Source organism: Panthera onca, chromosome C2 (assembly GCF_046562875.1).
Source record: "Panthera onca isolate mPanOnc1 chromosome C2, mPanOnc1 haplotype 2, whole genome shotgun sequence".
Taxonomy (NCBI): domain Eukaryota; kingdom Metazoa; phylum Chordata; class Mammalia; order Carnivora; family Felidae; genus Panthera; species Panthera onca.
In genome coordinates, this window is record NC_138347.1 from 417,821 (window position 1) to 437,149 (window position 19,329).

At 51.0% G+C, this 19,329-nt stretch overlaps 1 protein-coding gene across 1 annotated transcript in view; it reads right to left on the reverse strand.

Moving 5' to 3' along the window:
* Positions 1-19,329, reverse strand: part of PCNT (pericentrin) — a 135,533-nt gene that overhangs the window by 81,410 nt on the left and 34,794 nt on the right. The window contains exons 9-16 of the mRNA XM_060640680.3: positions 18,973-19,109; positions 17,699-17,810; positions 15,916-16,156; positions 15,214-15,283; positions 11,437-11,569; positions 10,139-10,356; positions 3,509-3,978; positions 1,315-1,879 (exon numbers count right to left, since the gene is read on the reverse strand). Coding sequence (XP_060496663.3) covers positions 1,315-1,879; positions 3,509-3,978; positions 10,139-10,356; positions 11,437-11,569; positions 15,214-15,283; positions 15,916-16,156; positions 17,699-17,810; positions 18,973-19,109 — 1,946 coding nt within the window. The remainder of the gene's footprint in view (positions 1-1,314; positions 1,880-3,508; positions 3,979-10,138; positions 10,357-11,436; positions 11,570-15,213; positions 15,284-15,915; positions 16,157-17,698; positions 17,811-18,972; positions 19,110-19,329) is intronic.

The window sequence follows — 19,329 nt, forward strand, 5'->3', positions numbered from 1 at the left end:
ACAGTGATTTTTACTTGATTTTACCGCCAGCTGGAGATCATGCCGCCACCACCCTTGGGCGGAAGAAGGCGCACATCCCATCCTGCGCGGGGCAGCAGCTGACCCCATCCACGTCTGGGAGCCTGGCATGCCCCGCTGGACGGCGCAGGGGACAGAGCAGGCCCGTCCACTGTGAGATGAAACCTACAGCCACCCCAGTCTGTGTGACGAGACAGTTTCAGGCCAAAGAGACGAGTGCTTAGTCTAGAGACACAGGTGCCACAGGTCTGCAGGTGAGGAGAGGGGGTTGCTGGCCCTTCCAGAAATTCACTTCCACACTAAAACTTAAAGTACCTGTCAAGAAGCAGTCACTGCTCGGGGCACCTGGGTGGCTCAGTCGGTTAAGCATCCGACTTCGGCTCAGGTCATGATCTCCCGGTCTGTGAGTTTGAGCCCCGCGTCGGGCTCTGTGCTGACAGCTCAGAGCCTGGAGCCTGTTTCACATTCTGTGTCTCCCTCTCTCTCTGACCCTCCCCCGTTCATGCTCTGTCTCTCCCTGTCTCAAAAATAAATAAATATTTAATAAGAAAAAAAAAAAAAAAGAAGCAGTCACTGCTCTTGAGACAGGACAGAAAGATATAATTTCATGAAGCATCAATAAAGGGAACCCGAGGGTGTGTGTGTGCACAACAGGAGGCCCTCGGAACTGTCTTACCACGAGGGTCAGAGACCACCTCGAGGTGTGCCCTGAAATCTGACACCTCACACAGAATTCCATGTGCGCGTGCAGGTGCACATCTCCCGAGGATCAGAGATCAAAGCCTTTACCGAGAGCTCTGCGATCAAAACTCTTAAAACAGGGGCTCCTGATTGGCTCTGTCAGTACAACATGCAACTCCTGAACTCGGGGTTGGGAGTTCAAGACCCACATTGGATAAATTACTTAAAAATAAATCTTAAAAAAAAACAAAAAAACAAAAAAACTAAACAATCTCACATTCTAGGGGCACCTGCGTGGCTCCGTTGGTTAAGCGTCCGAGTTCAGCTCAGGTCACGATCTCGCAGTTTGCGAGCTCAAGCCCCACATCCGGCTCACTGCTGTCAGACTGTCAGTGCAGAGCCCATTTCAGATCCTCTGTCCCGCTCTCTATGCTCCTCTGCTGCTTACACTCTCCCAAAAATAAATATTAAAAAAAAAAAAAAAAAAAAGCTCACGTTCTTACCCACCATAAGGAAGCCCCCACACTTGCCAAGGACAGGCAGCAGACCGTGAGACCCGCTCACGGAGACATGCACTTGGACGACAGGAAGGACCTGCCCGGACACCCGCCTCACCTGTGGCGCTCCCCAAAGCTCGTGGGGAGCTAGGGCTTTCCCATCCTCAGAACAGCTGGTGCTCCCGGGCGTCCTCAGGCCGTCCTCTACGGGCGGAAGGTCCCGGCCACGGTTCAGCTCGTCCTCTGGCTCCCGAGTCAGCACCGCAGGGTGAGACGCGTCCTTCTCCTGCAGCTGCTCCGCGAGGTGTGCCCGCAGCTGCTCCAGAGCCCGTCTGTGCTCCTCCCTCACGGCCTGCATCTCAGACCGGTGACGTGACTCCAGGGAATCCAGATGTGACGAGTGACTGGCCTCCAAAGCACTGACCGCGGCAGCGTGCTTCGTCCGCAGTTCAGCCACGCGGGCTTCTGAGAGAGCCCAGTGCTCACTCTCCATGGAGGCCCGCAGCTCCTCCGCCTGAGCCCGGTGTCTGGCCTCCAGCTCCGCCGTCAAGGACAGAACGTGCTGCTGGTGTCTCTCCCGGAGGAGTCGGAGCTCGCGGGCATGCTTCTCCTGGGCCTCCCGAAGGAGGGCATCCTGCTCCGCGGTGAATCTCTCTGTGATTTCTTTCCGTTCTTCTAAAAACCTGAGAGGACACGCAAAGTGAATATGGGCAGCAGGATGTGCAGCCACAAGAGCGCCGACATCACTCTGAAAACCGACTCGCGTTTCCTACATCGCCCCTGGATTTTAACTGCCCTTGCCGCTCCTCCCTCTGCCATGGCCGGTCTGAGGCCACCACCATCAGAAGTAACTGCAGAGTGAAGGGGCCACGCTGAAGAGGAGTTCAAAGGCCAGAGCCCAGGCGTGCCCGCTCACAAACCGGAGGACACAGGAGCCACAGCAAGAAAGCACACACACGTTTCCGACAGGCACCACAGCAAAGCGGGTGTGACTGCTCACTCACGGCGACAAGAATCTCAACAGGGAAGGGGTGGCGGCATCGCTTGCAGGAGCCCACAGGGCCACAAAGACCTCAGAAAAAGTTCGCTTGTGAATTAAGGGACGCAAAGCAGGAAGAGCCACGCGTGGTGCTGGCCGGCAAACACACAGGCAGGCAGAAAGACTCCCTTCCAATCAGAGAGCCTAAAGCTCAACCGGGCATGCATTCCACACCGGTGAGGTCCCTGTTCAATTCTCACCAAGGCTAAGACCTGTGACTGTGTCTCTGTGCCAGCCCTCCACCAGATACCTCTGAAAGCGTTGCCACAGATCATCCCATTTAGCGTCACCACACAGGGAGATCACGAAGGTTTTGCGAGGTTGAGTGTGGCGCCTGAAACCATCCAGCTTACACAGGGTGGGTCAAGATCTGAACTCAAGTTCTCAGCCCCCAGGTCAAAAGCTCTCACACCTGACTCATGATGGGGGTAACAGCTGACACAGGAGAAAAGGCAGCACCAACATCAAGTCTGATGATCCCACGGCTCCCACACACCCCTGTCTCTACAGCCCTGGTTTGCAAAGAGTTAGCACTGACAGAGGCAAAGAACCAAATCACAATCTAAATCTATTTAAAATTTAAGGGAAGTACGTATATATTTTAGAAAGAAAAAGTTTATTTTTAAAATATACGTTTGAGTTTAAAAAACACACAAAAAGAACACGGATAAACTGCGTATTTTTTTGATAAAAGAAGTGTAAAGTTGGGGCGCCTGGGTGGCTCAGTCAGTTAAGCATGTGACTTCAGTTCAGGTCATGATCTCACGTCTCGTGAGTTAAAGCCCTGTGTCGGGAGCCTGCTTCGGATTCTGTCTCCCTCTCCCTCTGCCCCTCCCCTGCTCATGCTCTCTCTCTCTTTCTCTCTCTCTCAAAAATAAACACTAAAAATTAAAATTAAAAAAATTAGAAAAGCGTAAAGTCTTGCTTTTGAAATTTTAAAACGTGCAAAGAACAAAAATGATGTGGAAAATGCGTGCACAGTAGTGTCCACCAAAGGAACACAGATCCCACCAGAAGGACGTGGACACTGTTTCTGCCGTGTTCCAGCATATCTGAGTCATGGGACATGTGCTTCTGTCCTGCTGTTATTTTAGGGTGAAGACTGCTTGGCCCCACCTTCCTGCACACCTTCCCGCTCTACTGAGAGCCTACAGCACATCTTCCCAGGGGATCTGCCTCTCACCCTCTGCTGGGCATCTGGGGGGTCAGGGGTTGGGTGGGAACCTGGCAGACGGCTCTACACTCAGCATGCTGCTATGGGGACGTCACCCACCTGTTCTGGGCCAGCATCAGCTGGAGGGCACAGTCCTCCTTCAGGCGGAGTGTAGCAAGCTCCCAGTCCTTGTCCACAGGAGCCAGACCACCACCCGGCTCCCGGCCACACTGGCTGCACTGCGGAAACTCGTCCCCAGCGAGCCCGAGCTCCAGCTGCCGTAGACGGCCCTGCTGCTCCACCAGGGACCCCTCCAGTTCCAGGATCTGGGCCGCCTGCTGATCCTGAAGTTGCCTCATTTTGATTTCTCGAAGCTCAAACTTGTTTATTATTAACTGTTTCTCAGACTCAGCTTGTTCCCTCAGGTCAAGGAGCATCAGCGTCACTTCCTCTTCAGCTTTTCTCTTTAGACCCTCACTTGTCACCTTCCATTCCTCCTCTCTTTCTTTGAATTCTTGCTTCATTAGTTGAATCTTCTCCTTAGCTTTCTTCAGCTCCTCCTGGTGATCTTCAACTAAGTTATATTTTACCTACAGACAACACAGTTTCATTCAAGTAGGAAGAGAAGAGGAGAGGAGAGGAGAGGAGAGGAGAGGAGAGGAGAGGAGAGGAGAGGAGAGGAGAGGAGAGGAAAGGAAAGGAAAGGAAAGGAAAGGAAAGGAAAGGAAAGAAAAAAGATTACTGGCAATATTGACCCCCAAATGAGCTGTTCTTCGCCTCTGGAGCTCGCAGGCCTGGACAAACCAACAGAAATGAACATATACACACAAGTGTGCAGCAAACAGGGCTGGAGGCCTTCTCTGTGTGCCAAGACCAGCAAAGGCGGGGAGGGGGGCAGCGGGGGGCAGACACGTCACAGGTCTTAAGTCAAGGGGAAGGCCAACTCCCTGGCCACAGCAGAGCCACCATCAGTAAGGAGACGAAGTCCATGAGAACAGTAACAGCAAAAAGCACGACGAGTTCAAGCCTCTGGTCTTGCTCCATTCATATTCCAGCATCTACAAGGAACTTGAGCAAAGGGATGAGAAGCTAAAATTCATACTTTTAAGAGTATCTTGTGAAAAGGGAGGTGAATCACAAAGCTGAAAGTAGGCAAATGTTTTGATTTTCAAAAAAGGAAAGAAAATAGGTCAATAAACTACTGAATGTCATTGAAAAGAAACAAAACTAAAAATGGTATGTAAGACAGACCTCGACTCCTTATTTAAAAATTAAGTTATCGGGGCGCCTGGGTGGCTCAGTTGGTTAAGCAACCAACTTCGGCTCAGGTCATGATCTCGCAGTTTGTGAGTTCGAGCCCCGCGCTGGGCTCTGTGCTGACAGCTCAGAGCCTGGAGCCTAATTCAGATTCTGTGTCTCCCCATCTCTCTACCCCTCCCCTGCTCACGCTCTGTGTCTCTCTGTCTCTCAATAATAAATAAACGTTTATAAAAAAAAAAAAATTAAAAGAAAAATGAAGTTATTAAAGTGGCACCTGGCTGGTTCAGTCAGTCAAACATTCAACTCTTGATCTCGGAGTCATGAGTGCAAGCCCCAAGCTGGGTGCAGAGTTTGCTTTAAAAAAAAAATGAAGTTATTAAAAACAAAGTTTAGGGTCACTGCTTCTGGAGATGGCTGAGAAGCTCTAATCAGGCCAACCCTCCCAGATAACAGCTATAAACACTGGAAAAAATGTAAGAAGCTACCTGAAGACCTGAGAGAGCATCTAAAAGCAAGCAAATTGTGGGGCATTTGGGTGGCTCAGTCGATTGTGAGTTCAACTTCGGCTCAGGTCACGATCTCGTGGTCCATGAGTTAGAGCCCCATGTCATGCTCTGTGCTGACAGCTCAGAGCCTGGAGCTGCTTCAGATTCTGTGTCTCCCTCTCTCTCTGCCCCACCCCTGCTCATGCTCTGTCTCTGTCTCTCTCAAAAATAAACAAAAACATTTAAGAAAAAATTCAAAGCAAGCAGTGTGGAGAAGGGTTGGACACCCAGAAAAAATAATAGCAGTGGGCAATTTACCTGTCCATGCCACACACACTAGAATCCCATCATCTTACTTGTTTGAAGAGAAGAGGTAGAAACTGAGAGATGAAAGCCCATTAGGACAGAGCCAGAGAAAGAAAGCTGAAAAATCTGTGCATAAACCTAGCCCAAATCTCGGGCTAACCCCTGATGCATATGTGTGTGGGCAGACTCCAAGAGCCGACCAACACAGAGAAGATATAACATGGAGTCAAAATCCAGCCAAGTTAACTATCTGCTAAAAATGGGGGGAAAAAAAAAAACCAAAACCAATACTCTTTAGAGGAACACAACAGAATCCAGAGTCTCCACAGTGTATTATTCGCAATGTCCAGGATATAATCCAAAATGAGTTGATATACAAATAAACAGGAACTATGATCCATGCTAAAAAGAAAATATAATCATTAGAGAACAACCCCAAGATAACACAAATGTGAAATTAGCAGACAAAGGTTTTAAACAGCTATCATAATTACACTTACACACATAAAGAAAAAGACACTCATAATGAATAAAAGAATAGCGGATCACAGTGAAGATAAAAGACACTCTTAAGAAGAACCAAATAGAAATTCTAGAATTGGAAAGCACAATATCTGAAATTTAAAAATTCACTAGGTGGACTTAAAAGCAGATCAGAGCTAACAAATGATAGTCCGTGAACTGGAAGATTGATAGAATGTAACCAACAGGAAGGAAAAAAGATTAGAAAAAATAAATAGAACCTCAGAAACTGAAAGATACAACATCCATGGAAATGGAGTTCCAAGAAGGAAAGGAGAGAATGGAGCAGAAATAAAAAACTGAAGAACATCCTCAGTAAAAACTCCTCAAATTAGGAGAAAGACACAAATACATAGAATTTTCTGTAAGTCACTAAAACAGACCACCATTTCAGTAATGTGATCATTAAATAAGAAAAGATAAAGTCTATCTAGTTTAAAGTTTTTTGTTTTTGTTTTTTCAGATAACTATGTTTCTTAGGATGCCGGTTTCTTTTTCTCAAATATTCATAATTCATTTTATGCATGGATTTTAACAATTTCATGAGAGAGGGGGACCTGGATGGCTGAGTTGGTTAAGCATCCAATTTCGGCTCAGGTCAATGATCTCACAATTTGGGAATTCAAGCCCCCATCAGTCTCTCTGCTGTCAGTACAGAGCCCACTTCGGATCCTCTGTCGTTCTCTCTCTCTGCCCCTCCCCTGCTTGTGCCTGCTCTCTTAAAAATTAAAAAAAAATTTTAAAAAGAATTTCATGAGAGAAAAAATACCAAAGAAAATCACACCTAAGCACATCATAGTAAAATGACTGAGAATAAAACAGAAAGAGAAAAACCTTTGAAAGAGCTAAAAAGAAATGATACATTACATTTAGATAAATATTGATTTGAATGATCACTGACTTCTCATGAGAAATAAGGTCAGAAGTAACAACACCTTTAAATCCTGAAAAAAATCCTGTCACCTTGCCTTCTAGATACAGCAAAAATTATCTTCAAGAAAGAAGGTAAAAGAAAACTTATTGAATAGCAGATCCGCACAATAAGAATGCTTAAAGGAAATGCTTCAGGCTGAAAGGAAGCGCTACCAAATGGAAACTCAGACCTTCGGGAAGAAACAAAGAGCACTGTAAATGATAAATGTAAGACTACTTTTCCTCTTAATTTCCTTCAAGTATATTTGACTATTCAAAACAAAACTTACATTGTGGAGCTTACCCACACAAACAGACGTAACACCTATAAAAATTACGGCATAAAAAACAAAGAAAACATGATAAATGCACCTATCCACTCACAGGACTCTCACATTTGATCTGAAATGGTACACTGTTAACCCTGAGAAGATCGTGAGGAAAACGTATGCTCTACTCCCGAAAGCAACCACTAAGCACACAGCAGATACATAAAAATCAATTCTAAGGGGCGCCTGGGTGTCTCAGTCAGTTAAGTCTCTGACTCTTGATCTCAGCTCAGGTCTTGTTTTCCGGGTTGTGCATTAAAGCCCCATGCTGGGCTCTGCTTCCCCCCACCCCCCCCCGCCCCCCCCCCAAATCAATCCTAAAAATATTCAAATAACCCAAAAGGCAAGAAAGAAGGAACAGAGGGAACAAAAAAAGAAAACATAAAGAAAAACAGATGGACCTTGTAGAAAACTAACAGCAAAATGGTAGACATAAGTCAAACCAGATCAATAATGAACCAAAATGTTAACAAACTAAACACTCCAATAAAAGTTAAAGAGTTTGTCAGAATGGAGTTTTAAAAATATCCAACTATAGGGGCGCCGAGGTGGCTCAGTAGGTTAAGTGTCTGACCCTTCACATTGGCTCAGGTCATGATCTCACTGTTTCTGGGTGTGAGCCCCACATTGGGCCCTGCGCTGATATGTGGAGCCTGCTTGGGATTCTCATTCTCATCTCTCTCTCTCTCTCTCTCTGCCCCTCCCCTGCTCATTCTCTCTCACTCTAAAAAGAAATAAATAGGGGTGCCTGGGTGGCTCCGTCGGTTGAGTGTCCAACTTTGGCTCAGGTCATGATCTCACAGTTTGTGGGTTTGAGCCCCACATCGGGCTCTGTGCTGACAGCTCAGAGCCTGGAGCCTGCTTCGGATTCTGTGTCTCCCTCTCTCTGCCCCTTCCCCGCTCATGCTCCGTCTCTCTCTGTCTCTCAAATATGAATAAACGTTAAAAAAAATTAAATTCAATTTAAAAAAAAGAAAAAGAAAATAAAAAGAAATAAACTTAAAAAAATAATCTAATTAGACGGCTCAGAGCCTGGAGTCTGCTTCAGATTCTGTGTCTCCCTCTCTCTCTCTGCCCCTTCCCAGCTCGTGCCCTGTCTTACTCTCAGAAATATATAAACGTTATAAAATAAAAATAAATATGTTTAACTATATGCTGTGCGCATGTGTAATATATTAAAAAATAAATATGTGGTCTTTGTGCCCAGTTCCTGACACACAGCTGTGAAAACCCTTGGAATCCCTGGAAAAAGAGAGTCTCTTGCATGCTAATGAGATAGTAGGTGTCTGGGGATCTCTGGGTGGCTTCAGCATGGGAGCCGGTCCCCGGAAAAATCAAGCATGATTAGAGAGGGCTGGAACTTTCAGCCCCACACCCTTAAACCTCCACAGAGCGAAGAGGGTTGGAGGTGAGAGTTCAATCACCGACGGCCAATGATTTAATCAACCACATTATGTAACGCAGCTTCCATAAAACCCCCTAAAGGGTCGGTGGGTGAGCGTGTGGAGGCACTGAACAGTGACACGCCTGGAGAGGGCCCGGCAGCTGCATATCACCCCCACCTTAGCCTATGCCTCTCTTCCATTTGGTTGCTTCAGCTGGCATCCTTCGTAGTAAACTGCTAACAGTAAACTGTCTCCCTGACTTCCAGGAGCCTGAAAGGGGAAGGTGGGTGCGTTTGGGAGTATTCAGACTTTGAAGCCAAGTCAGACAGAAGTTGAGTAGGTAACCTGGGAACCCAATAATTGCAAATGGCTTTGAGGTGGGGTTAGTCTCATGGGACTGAGCCCTTAACCTACGGAGGTCCAACACCAAGTCCAGGTAGTTACTCTCAATAGATGAATAGTAAAAGGGACAGGAAAAGGTACGCCACACAAACAAAATGCAAATGAAGGCTGGAATGACTATGCTGATGAAAGAGAAAGTAGACTGCAATACAAACAAGGCTACAAAGAGTAATACAGAGAACAGAGAAAACGGATACTTCATTAAGGATAAAAAGGTAACTTTTTCAGGAAGACAAAAAAATCACAAATGTGAATGTGTGTAGTAACAGGCCTTTAAATAGTTAAAGATTGGCAAAATTAAAGGGGAAAATAGATAATTCTACACCCCTCTCTCAGTAATGGATGTAAGTAGGTAAAATGGTGGTCCAGGAAACATACAAACACCTAAACATCGGAAGCCATTGAGGGAAGCCCACACAACTTTCCATAAAACTCTATCTTTAGTTCTGTTTTGAGGCAAGTCTTCACCATCGCTTTAGAGAAGAACATATGATCAAATGTGCAGGTAATAACATCGTATGAAATTCAGTTTTGATGGAGAACGAAAATCCAAAAAGACCTCTGCGGGAAAGAACACAGGGGAGAGCATCAGGCCACAAGCGTGAAGTGGAGGGAATATGGCTGTCAGCACACCTGTGGAAAAGGCTTAAAAAAGCTCTGATCGCACGGATTCTATTATTCCAATGCAGGGATGAGCCATACCCCCTGAGCAGCACACACAGCCAAGCCTACTAGGAATCTGGCTGAGGCCGCGTGCTGGACCGTCTGCCAGCGTGAGCAATGCACGGGGGTCTCCTCGCTCGCACGGCACACTCTCTGGCTGCACGACCGACAACAGGAAGAGCGCAGGGGCTCAACAGCACCGGAGACACCAGGGTGCACAGAGCCCGCAGATGGCCATGCCAACCAGCCTGCACCCCACCCCCGCCCCGGGTCTCAGGATGCCCAGACAGTCCCCTAACCCCAGAAGCAGGGGGAAGGAGGAACGAGGAGTCAAACCCTGGCCTGGCTCCGGGTGGAACCCCATCCTGACAGCGAGGAGGCGCTGAGCAAACGCGGCTGCAGGCAGCAGGAGGGACAGAGCCGCGGGACTCATGGGGGCCTCCACACAAGTGTGCCACTGCGGAGGCGGGCTGGATCCACACTTACCCTCTCCAAGTCCTCCTTCAGGCGGATTTCATGCCGCAACCTCTCGTGTAAATTTCTATTTTCTAGTTTTAAGACATCAATTTCTTCCTTGAGCTCCGACTGAAGAAATGAGAGTTTAAGCTTGTGCTCAGCTTCTAAACTCAAGACTCTGGCTGCCACCTCTGTCTCTACCTCCGAGGCTGTGTCCTGTGCACACAGGAGAGGCACTCGAGCAAGTTCTGTGAGGGACGGGAAGGCAGGGAGGACAGTCAGGCACGACCCTCGAGGACATCACATGCAGCAAACAAGAACACTCATCTTCCAACACTTCAGACGACACGGACACTCAGACTGTGGCCACCTGCAGGTGAGCCCAGTCGGGAGCTCACGGGCTGTCACAGCACAGCACCCCTGTGCCCCCAGCCCCAGAAAACGAGCCTGCAGCTGCCACCTTGTCCTGAGCCACCCACACCCACTCACCACCCACTCCATCCCTTTAGTTGGGTATCAGGTGACTGTTACCCCACAGTGGGGGGGGGGGGGGGGACGTGTAATTCTGGGCCATTGGTAGCCCAGGCCCTTTCTGGGCTGTTCAGGTTGGGACTTGTTACCTTCCCAGGTTCAACAATGATCTGAACAGCGGACACAGGCACTCCGTGTGTGCCCATCACTGCCCAGTGACCATAAGGCACTGTGTGGTGGCCATGAAGGACGTCTCACACAGGAAGGAGAACAGTGAGGGGCAGATGCCAAGCACAGCATAACCCTTGCTCCCGGGACCATGCTCCTCCTCTCAGCCTGCCTCACCAGCTCCAAGGGAGCCCTTGGCTAAAACAGGTGGTCACGGCAGAGCACCCCAACAGGGACCTGACCCCCGTACCCTCGCATGGGACCCTCTGTCTCGCTTCCTCAGGGCGACAAGGGGTGGCAACCGCGCCCACCCGCAGGGCTGGCCCGGCTACAGCAGTGAGCGGCTGCGCTGCCCGCACCTCCTGGAACCCGTGTCCAGGGCTGGCCTTACACTGCTCCCCTAAACAGCCAGGCCACTAACCGTCCCCATCTGCTGCAACCCCTGGGAGGATCACAGCTTCTCCGTCTACCACCTCCTGTGTGCCCCCGTCTCCTGTGACCCCTCGTGCTGCACCCAGTCAGGTCCTCTCCTGACACGCCCCAAGCCCGGCCCCTTAACTCTGAGGACACTACCAGGGAGGACCTGCAGAGTACAGGGTGGGCGTGTCCAGAGAACCCACAACCTTCCCCCAGACCGTTCCCTGTGGGCCAGACAGCCGCCAGCACAGGCAGCAGGGAAGTACACGCACCTTCATCAGGGCCTTCTGAGAATCCTGCATGCTGCTCCCCTTCCATCACCTGCGGCCCTGCGAGGTCCACCTCCTGCTGGCCTTCCAGGGAAGACTTCAATGCTGCTAGTTGGCGCCAGTGGGCTGCTTCTAACTGTGTGTGCAAATCAGGAAAAAAAAATACCACAAAGGAAATGTTACAAGAGACCTCTCTGCTCGTCACCTAATCACTGCCTCCCAGGGAACTCGCCGGGACGTGCATGTTCACACCATCCCCCCCATCCCTAGCATCTCACCTCCAGGGGGGCCAGGTGACTCATAGGGAGATGGGACCTGAGGACACGGGCACGTACCACTGACTGGCGAGCCCTCCTCCCTCCCGGGCTGTGCTCACCGAAGCCAATGCAGAGCCCCAGCTGCAGGGACGCCAAGCAGGCCGTTCCTGGGAGCCTGACCAGAACTTTTCTGGAGCTGCAGGCAGACCCTGATGACCAGACCCCCTCCCAAAGCCAGGGCCTCAGCCTTTACCAAAGGCACCCTGTTCCACTGTGGGGGCTCTGGGATATCCCCAGCCTATTTACTCCCGCGCCTCTTCCCTCCCAGTCCGTGTCTCCCCCATGTCCCCTTCTGAAGCCAGACACGTGCTGCCTGCTTGGGACATGGACCTGCCCCAAGGAAAGGGTCTCTGGTCGCTGCTGTGAGCACCCCTGACAAGAGGCCCAACCCAAGCATCCTCTAGAAGGGAGGAAAGAAGGGCTCAGTGCAGATACTGTTGTTTCCTGTTCCCCTAAAAATAGTAAATCCATCTTCCTAAGATATCACAGAGGAGTCACATCAATCTACACTTCAAGTTCACAGTAAACTCAAGTTATCTTTAAAAGCAAGACTTAAATTCCTACATTGTTATAGGAATGAACCACTGACTGACAGCAAGAATCCAGTCCAGAAACAGACTTGTGCCCCTGGGACAACTGTAGGCACACAAAAGGTTGTGTTTTAACAAGTCTGGCCTGAAGGAGTGACTAGCCATTTGGAAAAAGGAAACAAACCCAGAGCCTATTCCTCCTGCTGGACAACAGCTAAATACCAGGTGGATAAAACTAAAACTAAAAAGGCTTTAAAAGAATCAGAAGGTGGTGCATGGAAATAGTGCGACACTCTGAGAACTGGGACGAAGAGCCAGAGGCCGAGGAGGACGCACAAGTGCAGACCCAGGCCCATGAGCCCCAGTGCGAGAGGGAAGCAGGGGGGGACTCCAAAACACAGGGGAGGGGACAAATGCCTCGAGGGCAAAGGTGTGAACTGAACGTCAGAGAGACAGAATGGTCAGCTCAACCTTATTAAAAACCAAAGAAACACAAACTAAAAAAAGATACCAGCTGTCAATAAGTGAGGAACACACTCTGGCAAGGCCCAGGGGCAGCAGGAGGGAAGTGGGGCTCCCACACGCTTGACGTGAGTTCAGCCAGGTGCCCTGAGGAGTGGCCTGTCGAAATTTTAAACACACAAACAAGCGAGCGTGCACACACACACTCACACACACACACACACACACACACACACATCCCATCATTCTTATCTTCTCTCCTTCCTGCAACATGGCTATGATGACGGAAAAAGTTTAACTTATAAGCCTACGAGGAGAAGAAACAGGAAGAGGTAATGAACCAAAGCTGACCAACCTTGGAAGACAGAAATCAGTGCCCGTGGCAAGTCTAGGGCCCAGGAGGCAAAGGGGCTGCACGCCCCAGGGTGCACACACGGGCCAGGAGGCAGGGCCTAGGGACAGGGGACCTGGCCACCCAAGGCAGGACCCCAGGAGCAGCTGTGCCGCCAGTCAGAGCTCCTCGAGACCAACGATGCCCCACGCTTCCCATGAAGACACGGCTATGGGTCCCGAACCAACACAGGAGAAACCTAGGTCCTCACAGAGACCCAGATGGATGGAGACAAAGCAGGGACACACGGGAGACACAAGAAACCCTTCAATGCCAATGGTCTTCAGACAGGTGAGAGAGACTCTGGCCCCATGGCACGGACACAACAGAGAAAGGAAGCAGAAACCCCAGAAATTAAAAATGCAATGTAAATAGGAAATTTAATGGAAAAATTTAACAAATATAAGAAAACCGGTGGCTTCATCCACAGGAGCTGCCAAGAGAGCACAGGACACTGAAGAGTGGTGACGAACAGAACAGCAGCAGACTTCCCAGAGTGCAGGGGGCGGGTCTTGGACACGGAGCCCTCCCCATTCCCAGCACGAAGTGGGGGGACATGCATGAACTGCCGTCTCAGAACTCCAGGGAACATATAGGGGACCCCGGAGCTGCTGGAGGCACGGGCAGCACACAAAGGGGGAATCAGCAGGTCGGGCAGGTCTCCACAGCGCTGGGGCCAGAGGACAGAGAACGTTCCAGATGTCACACCAACCAATCACACAGCAGAAGGAAACAAGTTCTCAGGGGTTGCCCTCATGTTCCCTCGAGTCTCCACTGAGGGCACAGGTACTACAGACACACAGCCGCCCCCCATGCAGCATGGACCACCCAACTAGTCCCATGATGGAAGTGCACAGGGGGCCCAGAGGGTGGGAGAGCGCAGTGGACAAGGACAACGGGCCGCATCCGGCCAGGAGGTGCTGCTGTGCTGGGCACGAGGGGTCTGCTGCGGCAGCCACACCACGCCCCGCAGGACACACGAGGAAGTGGGAGGGAGCCCCCAGGACACGGCACTCCCGTCCCAGGAAATCATCACATGGACACAGAGTTCTAGAAAAGAACACGAGCAATGGGAAACTAGGAGCATCCTGTTACAATAGGCCCAGCATCTCAGAAGGGGACTGCTTGGAAACAGAGACACAGGGGCGCGTGTGCACAGAGAAAGCACGTGAAGAGGCTGCTGCCCGCAAGCCAAGAAGACAGGCCTCAGAAGAAACCAGCCCTGACCTCCAACTTCCAGCCTCCAGACTAAGATGATCCATTTCTGCTGTGTGACCACCCGGTCCACGGTATTTGTTCCAGCTACCTGAGGTGAGCAAGACACACCCTGAATGAGAACAACAGACGCTCACACTGAAGCCACTGCTCACGGGGGCAGAGTGCACCTGCACAAGGCCACCGTGCTCTGTGACGGTATGCCGTCTGCCCAGGGTAACAGCCACGAGACCCAGACTACCGACACCTCAAGCCATCACCATCAAATAAAAAGGGACCTCGGGTGACAGGAAGGCCACACTGGCCACATCTCAAGTGCTCACAACTCAAGTGTCCACGGACTGATGAATGGATACAGAAGACATGGTGCGTATATATACACACAATGGAACACTGGTCGGCCATAAAAAAGGAGATCTTGCCATTTGTGACAACATGGATGGACCTTGAGGGTCTAATGCTAAGCAAAATAAGTCAGTCAGAGAAGGACAAATATCACTTAAAACGGAGCTCACAGACACAGAGAACAGACTGATGGTAGCCAGGGCTGGGAGTGGGGAGACGGGTGAAAGATCAGAATGTACGAACTTCCAGTTACAAAATGAACAAGTCCTGGGGAGGTCACGCACAGCTTGGGGACTACAGTTACAGATGCGATACTGTGCATTTGAAAGCTGCTAAGAGTGATCTTAAAAGTCCTCATCACAAGAGAAAGAGACTTTGCAGGCCTGTGTGCTGACAGATGTTAAGTGGGCTCACTGCCGTGATCACTTTCAATCACACAAATGTCAACTCTCTACCTTGTGTACCTGAAACTAATGTTACATGTCCACTTCCCCTCAATTAAGGAAAGAACAGAGATCACCTCAGGTTGAAGGCTGGGTCCATCAACGTGCTCTCTCCTTCGTTTTTCAGACCTCTCTTCTAAAAACGCACTGGATGAATGAGAGAAAAGGTGTTTTGAAATCGCCGCATGTGCCCTTTCTCCTCCGGAGCTCTGCTCCCTCCCTCACTGCTCCCTCACCAGGAGCCTACTTCCCCTACTTCCCATCAACGACAGGAGCCCATGGCTGAGTGAGGCATTTCTGCGTGACTGCACGACCATATGACGGGAGCCAAGTGTTGGAGCAGAAGAGACCCGGGGTGCTCAGGCCACGCTCTGCTCCTAGCCTTAATGCTCCCCTGTTCTGAGGCCCAAACATAAATGTGTTTCTAAAATACAAGTCTCCACTGACCTAAAATCACAAATAAAACTAGATTTCAATTTAGCTCAAGGCTCCCATGTTTCAAAAACACCTTTAAGCGTCGTCTGGGTGGCTCAGTCAGTTAAGCGTCCAACTCTTGATTTCAGCTCAGGTCATGATGTCATGGCTCCGGGGATCTAGCCCCACGTAGGGCTCTGCACTGGTGGCACGGAGCCTGCTTGGGATTCTTTCTCCTTCTGCCCCTCCCCTGCTCGCGTGTGTGCATGCATGCTTGCTCTCGCTCTCTAAACATTTTTTTTAAAAAAGCTTTTAAAAAACAAAACAAACAAAAAACACCTTTAGGATGAAAATCACTTATTTACCTGATGTCCACAGATTCCGGAAAAGACTCTTCACTCGCCTCCTGCAGCCGCTGCTGTAACAGAATCAGGTCTTCTTGGTAACTCTTCTCAGCATCCTTTAATTTCTGCTCAAAATAAATCCTCAACTGCTCCAGCTCAGACTCATGCTCGGTTTTCTCTCGCTGCTGCTGCTGGAAGTCTTGCTTTAGGTGCCCCAGTCCTTCCACGTGAGGCGCGTGGGCCAGGAGCTGGTCGGGTAACTCTTTAATGGGAAGGAATGATGAGATCACCTTCGGATCAAACACGAAGGAAACGTCAGGAGACACTGCAGACCCTCAACTCCAGAAAGGGCCCTGGTCCTGGCACCATGAAGGTGAAGCAGGAACCCTCCGTGGCTTACACTGGGGGGGCGCCTCATGCAGGAAGGATCCCATTCCCGCCCCCCCAAAGCAAAGTGCTTTCTAAGGCTGGTGCTGAAGGCCTCAGAGAGACTGGAAGTGCGAGAGAGGCACTCCGTGTGCTGCTGGGGTCTCTGAGTGTGAAGGGGCCGCACTGTGGGCAGCCTCGAGGAGCTGAGAGCTCCAGCCAACAGCCAGCAAGGAAACAAGACCTCAGCCCTACAACCACAGGGACTCAATTCTGTCAGCCTCAGTGAGCCAGGTCAAGGCCCAGCCAACACCTTGATTCCGGCCACAGGTGATCCTGGGCAGAAAACCCAGCCACACCATCTCAGACTTCCAATCTACAGAACATCTGCCAGCTAATAAACGTGTGTGGCTTTAAGCCACTAAGTCTGCCAGAATCTGTTAAGAGCAACAGTACAGTGACACACACTGACCTCAAGAGAACTTACAACCACCACTATTTTCAGCAAGAGAATACTGTCAGGTGGCTGGTTAACAAGTAATGATTAATTAGCCTTGAAGTAATGTGGACGTAAACCGATCACTACCCAGAAGTTTCAAAGCAAACATCCCCATAAGGACCCTTGGAGGCCAGGGCGAGGCTCCCCCACAGATCACGTGAGAGCTGAACCGTGCAGGAACTCACACCCGCAGTCCACCTGCAGGAGAGCCGTGAGCCCCACCCGCCGCCACCATCGACACACAGGATGGTGGGAAAGACAAGGTGCTGGCGGACAGCAGAGGGCAGGGGGCTGCGGGGTGCCAGCAAGGCCTCATCCACCGCACACGTTTCTGGGCCTTCCTTACAACCCTGCAAGGGTGACCACCGGACTAAAAAGGCTTTGTCTAGAGACCAGCAGAAACGCCCGTGTGTCCAGACCTCCCCCTGCCGAAGGTAACGCCAGCCAGCAGGGACTCCTCTTACAGTAGGTCTCACAGTGGGTCTGCTAGGCCCTCAGACCGGGGCGTCACCCTCAGGGCCACAGAAGCCTGACAGCAGTTGCCCCAAGTGAGCTCCCAGGGTTGAGGCGGTGCGCGGCAAGGCACACCTGTACCCCCAAGGGCCCGCCGACAACGGCATTTCTTCGGCACCCAAACACGGATAACAGGCAAACGCCAGCCCCACCATAAGCTTTATGTATCTTACACCTGAGAGGTGCCTCACGTTAACGTGAGGAAAGACGCACGGTTCCGTAGCCACTACTCAATCAACTTGTTTAAGGATGAAACCAAGCCCCTCAAGTTTTCACCTTAAAACCATACAGATCAATCTTCAAGGAAGTTTACAAGATTGTCCCTTTTGCTCTCGCTATTCTTAGGTCCCAGTTTGGAGCTTGAACAACTAGAAACACATAGCTGTAGTGTCTGAGGATCTCAGCGTCCAACATGAAAGTCCTCACCAGTCAGGTCCTGTCTGTCAGGCCTCATGGACTCCAGCTGGGACCACAGGCGCCGAATTTCCTCTTGTGACTGAGCCTTCAGCTCTTCGTAGGATGCTCGGAGGCTCTCTACCTGGAAAAGGAAGCGACAGTGTGAGGCACCGTCCAATGCCCATCCCCAGGAGGTCTGTGCCCAGCACCGGGGGCAGCAAGGTGAACTCCCAAAGCTACAGCCAAGCAAAAACCGGCGACAGTGGCACCAGAGAAAAACTACAGCTCATTTTATAACACGCCTGTACCCGACTATAGTCTTGCGAGGACGGGAACTTTCTCTGTCGTCCCAAACACGCATCCTCTAACTTGTCAGGGGAGACTGCCAGTCAGCACCAGCCAGCACTGCCGGCCTCCCAGGGTCCCGCTATTGTCCGCCCCAGAGGCCCTCCCTCAGCCCTCCTGCGGTATGTTGGGAGTTTCTCTGCATTTTTCAGTCAACCTTCCCAGAAAGGGTCTCTGCAGGGGTGAACGGAGCCAGCCCACCCTGCATCCACAGAGCTGAGAGCAGCAACCACCATCTCGCGGGGCTCGTAAGGGGCTCGTGGTGAGGCCGAAGTGGGGACCAAGTGGGGAGCGCGACTGCAGGGCTGAGGGACATGGGACATGGAAGCTCCGGCCTGCGGTGGCACTGAGGCCCCGCCAGCCGTTTCTCATGTGGGGACAGGACAGAAGGCACCCTTCAGCAAAGGAGAATAATCAGCAGGGAGGTGATGGGGAAAGGCTGCTGGGGCAGGTGTGAAAGCCATTCTCACAACTTCCTCTTCTCATCTGAAACGCAGGCACAGGCAGAAACAGACTCCACCTCCTGACTTCTTGGACAGAAGCCCTCGGGTACCTGAGGAGGATCTGGCCACGCCTCCTACCGTGGGTATGTGGTGTTCCACAGGGAAAGAGCTCTGAATACAGAAGCAGCAGAGAAGTTCCTCGTTAAGTCTTCTAAGGACTTCCTCGTCTATCTAGAGTTATGGTCGGAGAATGTGGCCTGAGACTCCTAGCGCCTGGAGTGGGGGCCCCAGAGCCCCTGGTACAGAACATGGATTCTACGTGTGTGACACTGGGCAAAACCGTCAAATCAGCCTCACAAACCGTTACCATTACTTTTGTATCTGCTAAGTACTGCGCATCGCTTTACATTCAGTACTTAAGTTTCAGCAAATGACAGAAACGGAAACAAGCCCACCCAAAATCTCCTAAAACCCCCTCCCTTGCCAAGCAGTAGAAACAAGGGCGCCCCTGCCCACCTCCCGCTGCTTTTCCATCTCCTGGTCGCGGAGTCTCAGCTCCAGGTCCTCTAAGTGCCGGCAGCGCTCAGACTGCAGGTCTTCGCGCAGCTTCCTCATGTCTGTGTCATGCTGAGCCTCCAGAGTCCTCAGCGCAACTGGGGAGAGGACACCGCACTCAGGGTGTGGCGTTCTCAACAGCACAGGAGCACAGCCACCCCAGCCCTCCGTCCCTCCAGACCCCACTGTCCGCAGGGGTGCAGGAGGGCCAGGGAGGATGAGGGAGGGCCAGGGAGGATGAGGGAGGATGAGGGAGGGTCAGAGAGGATGAGGGAGGGCCAGGGAGGATGAAGGAGGGTCAGGCAGGGTCAGGGAGGA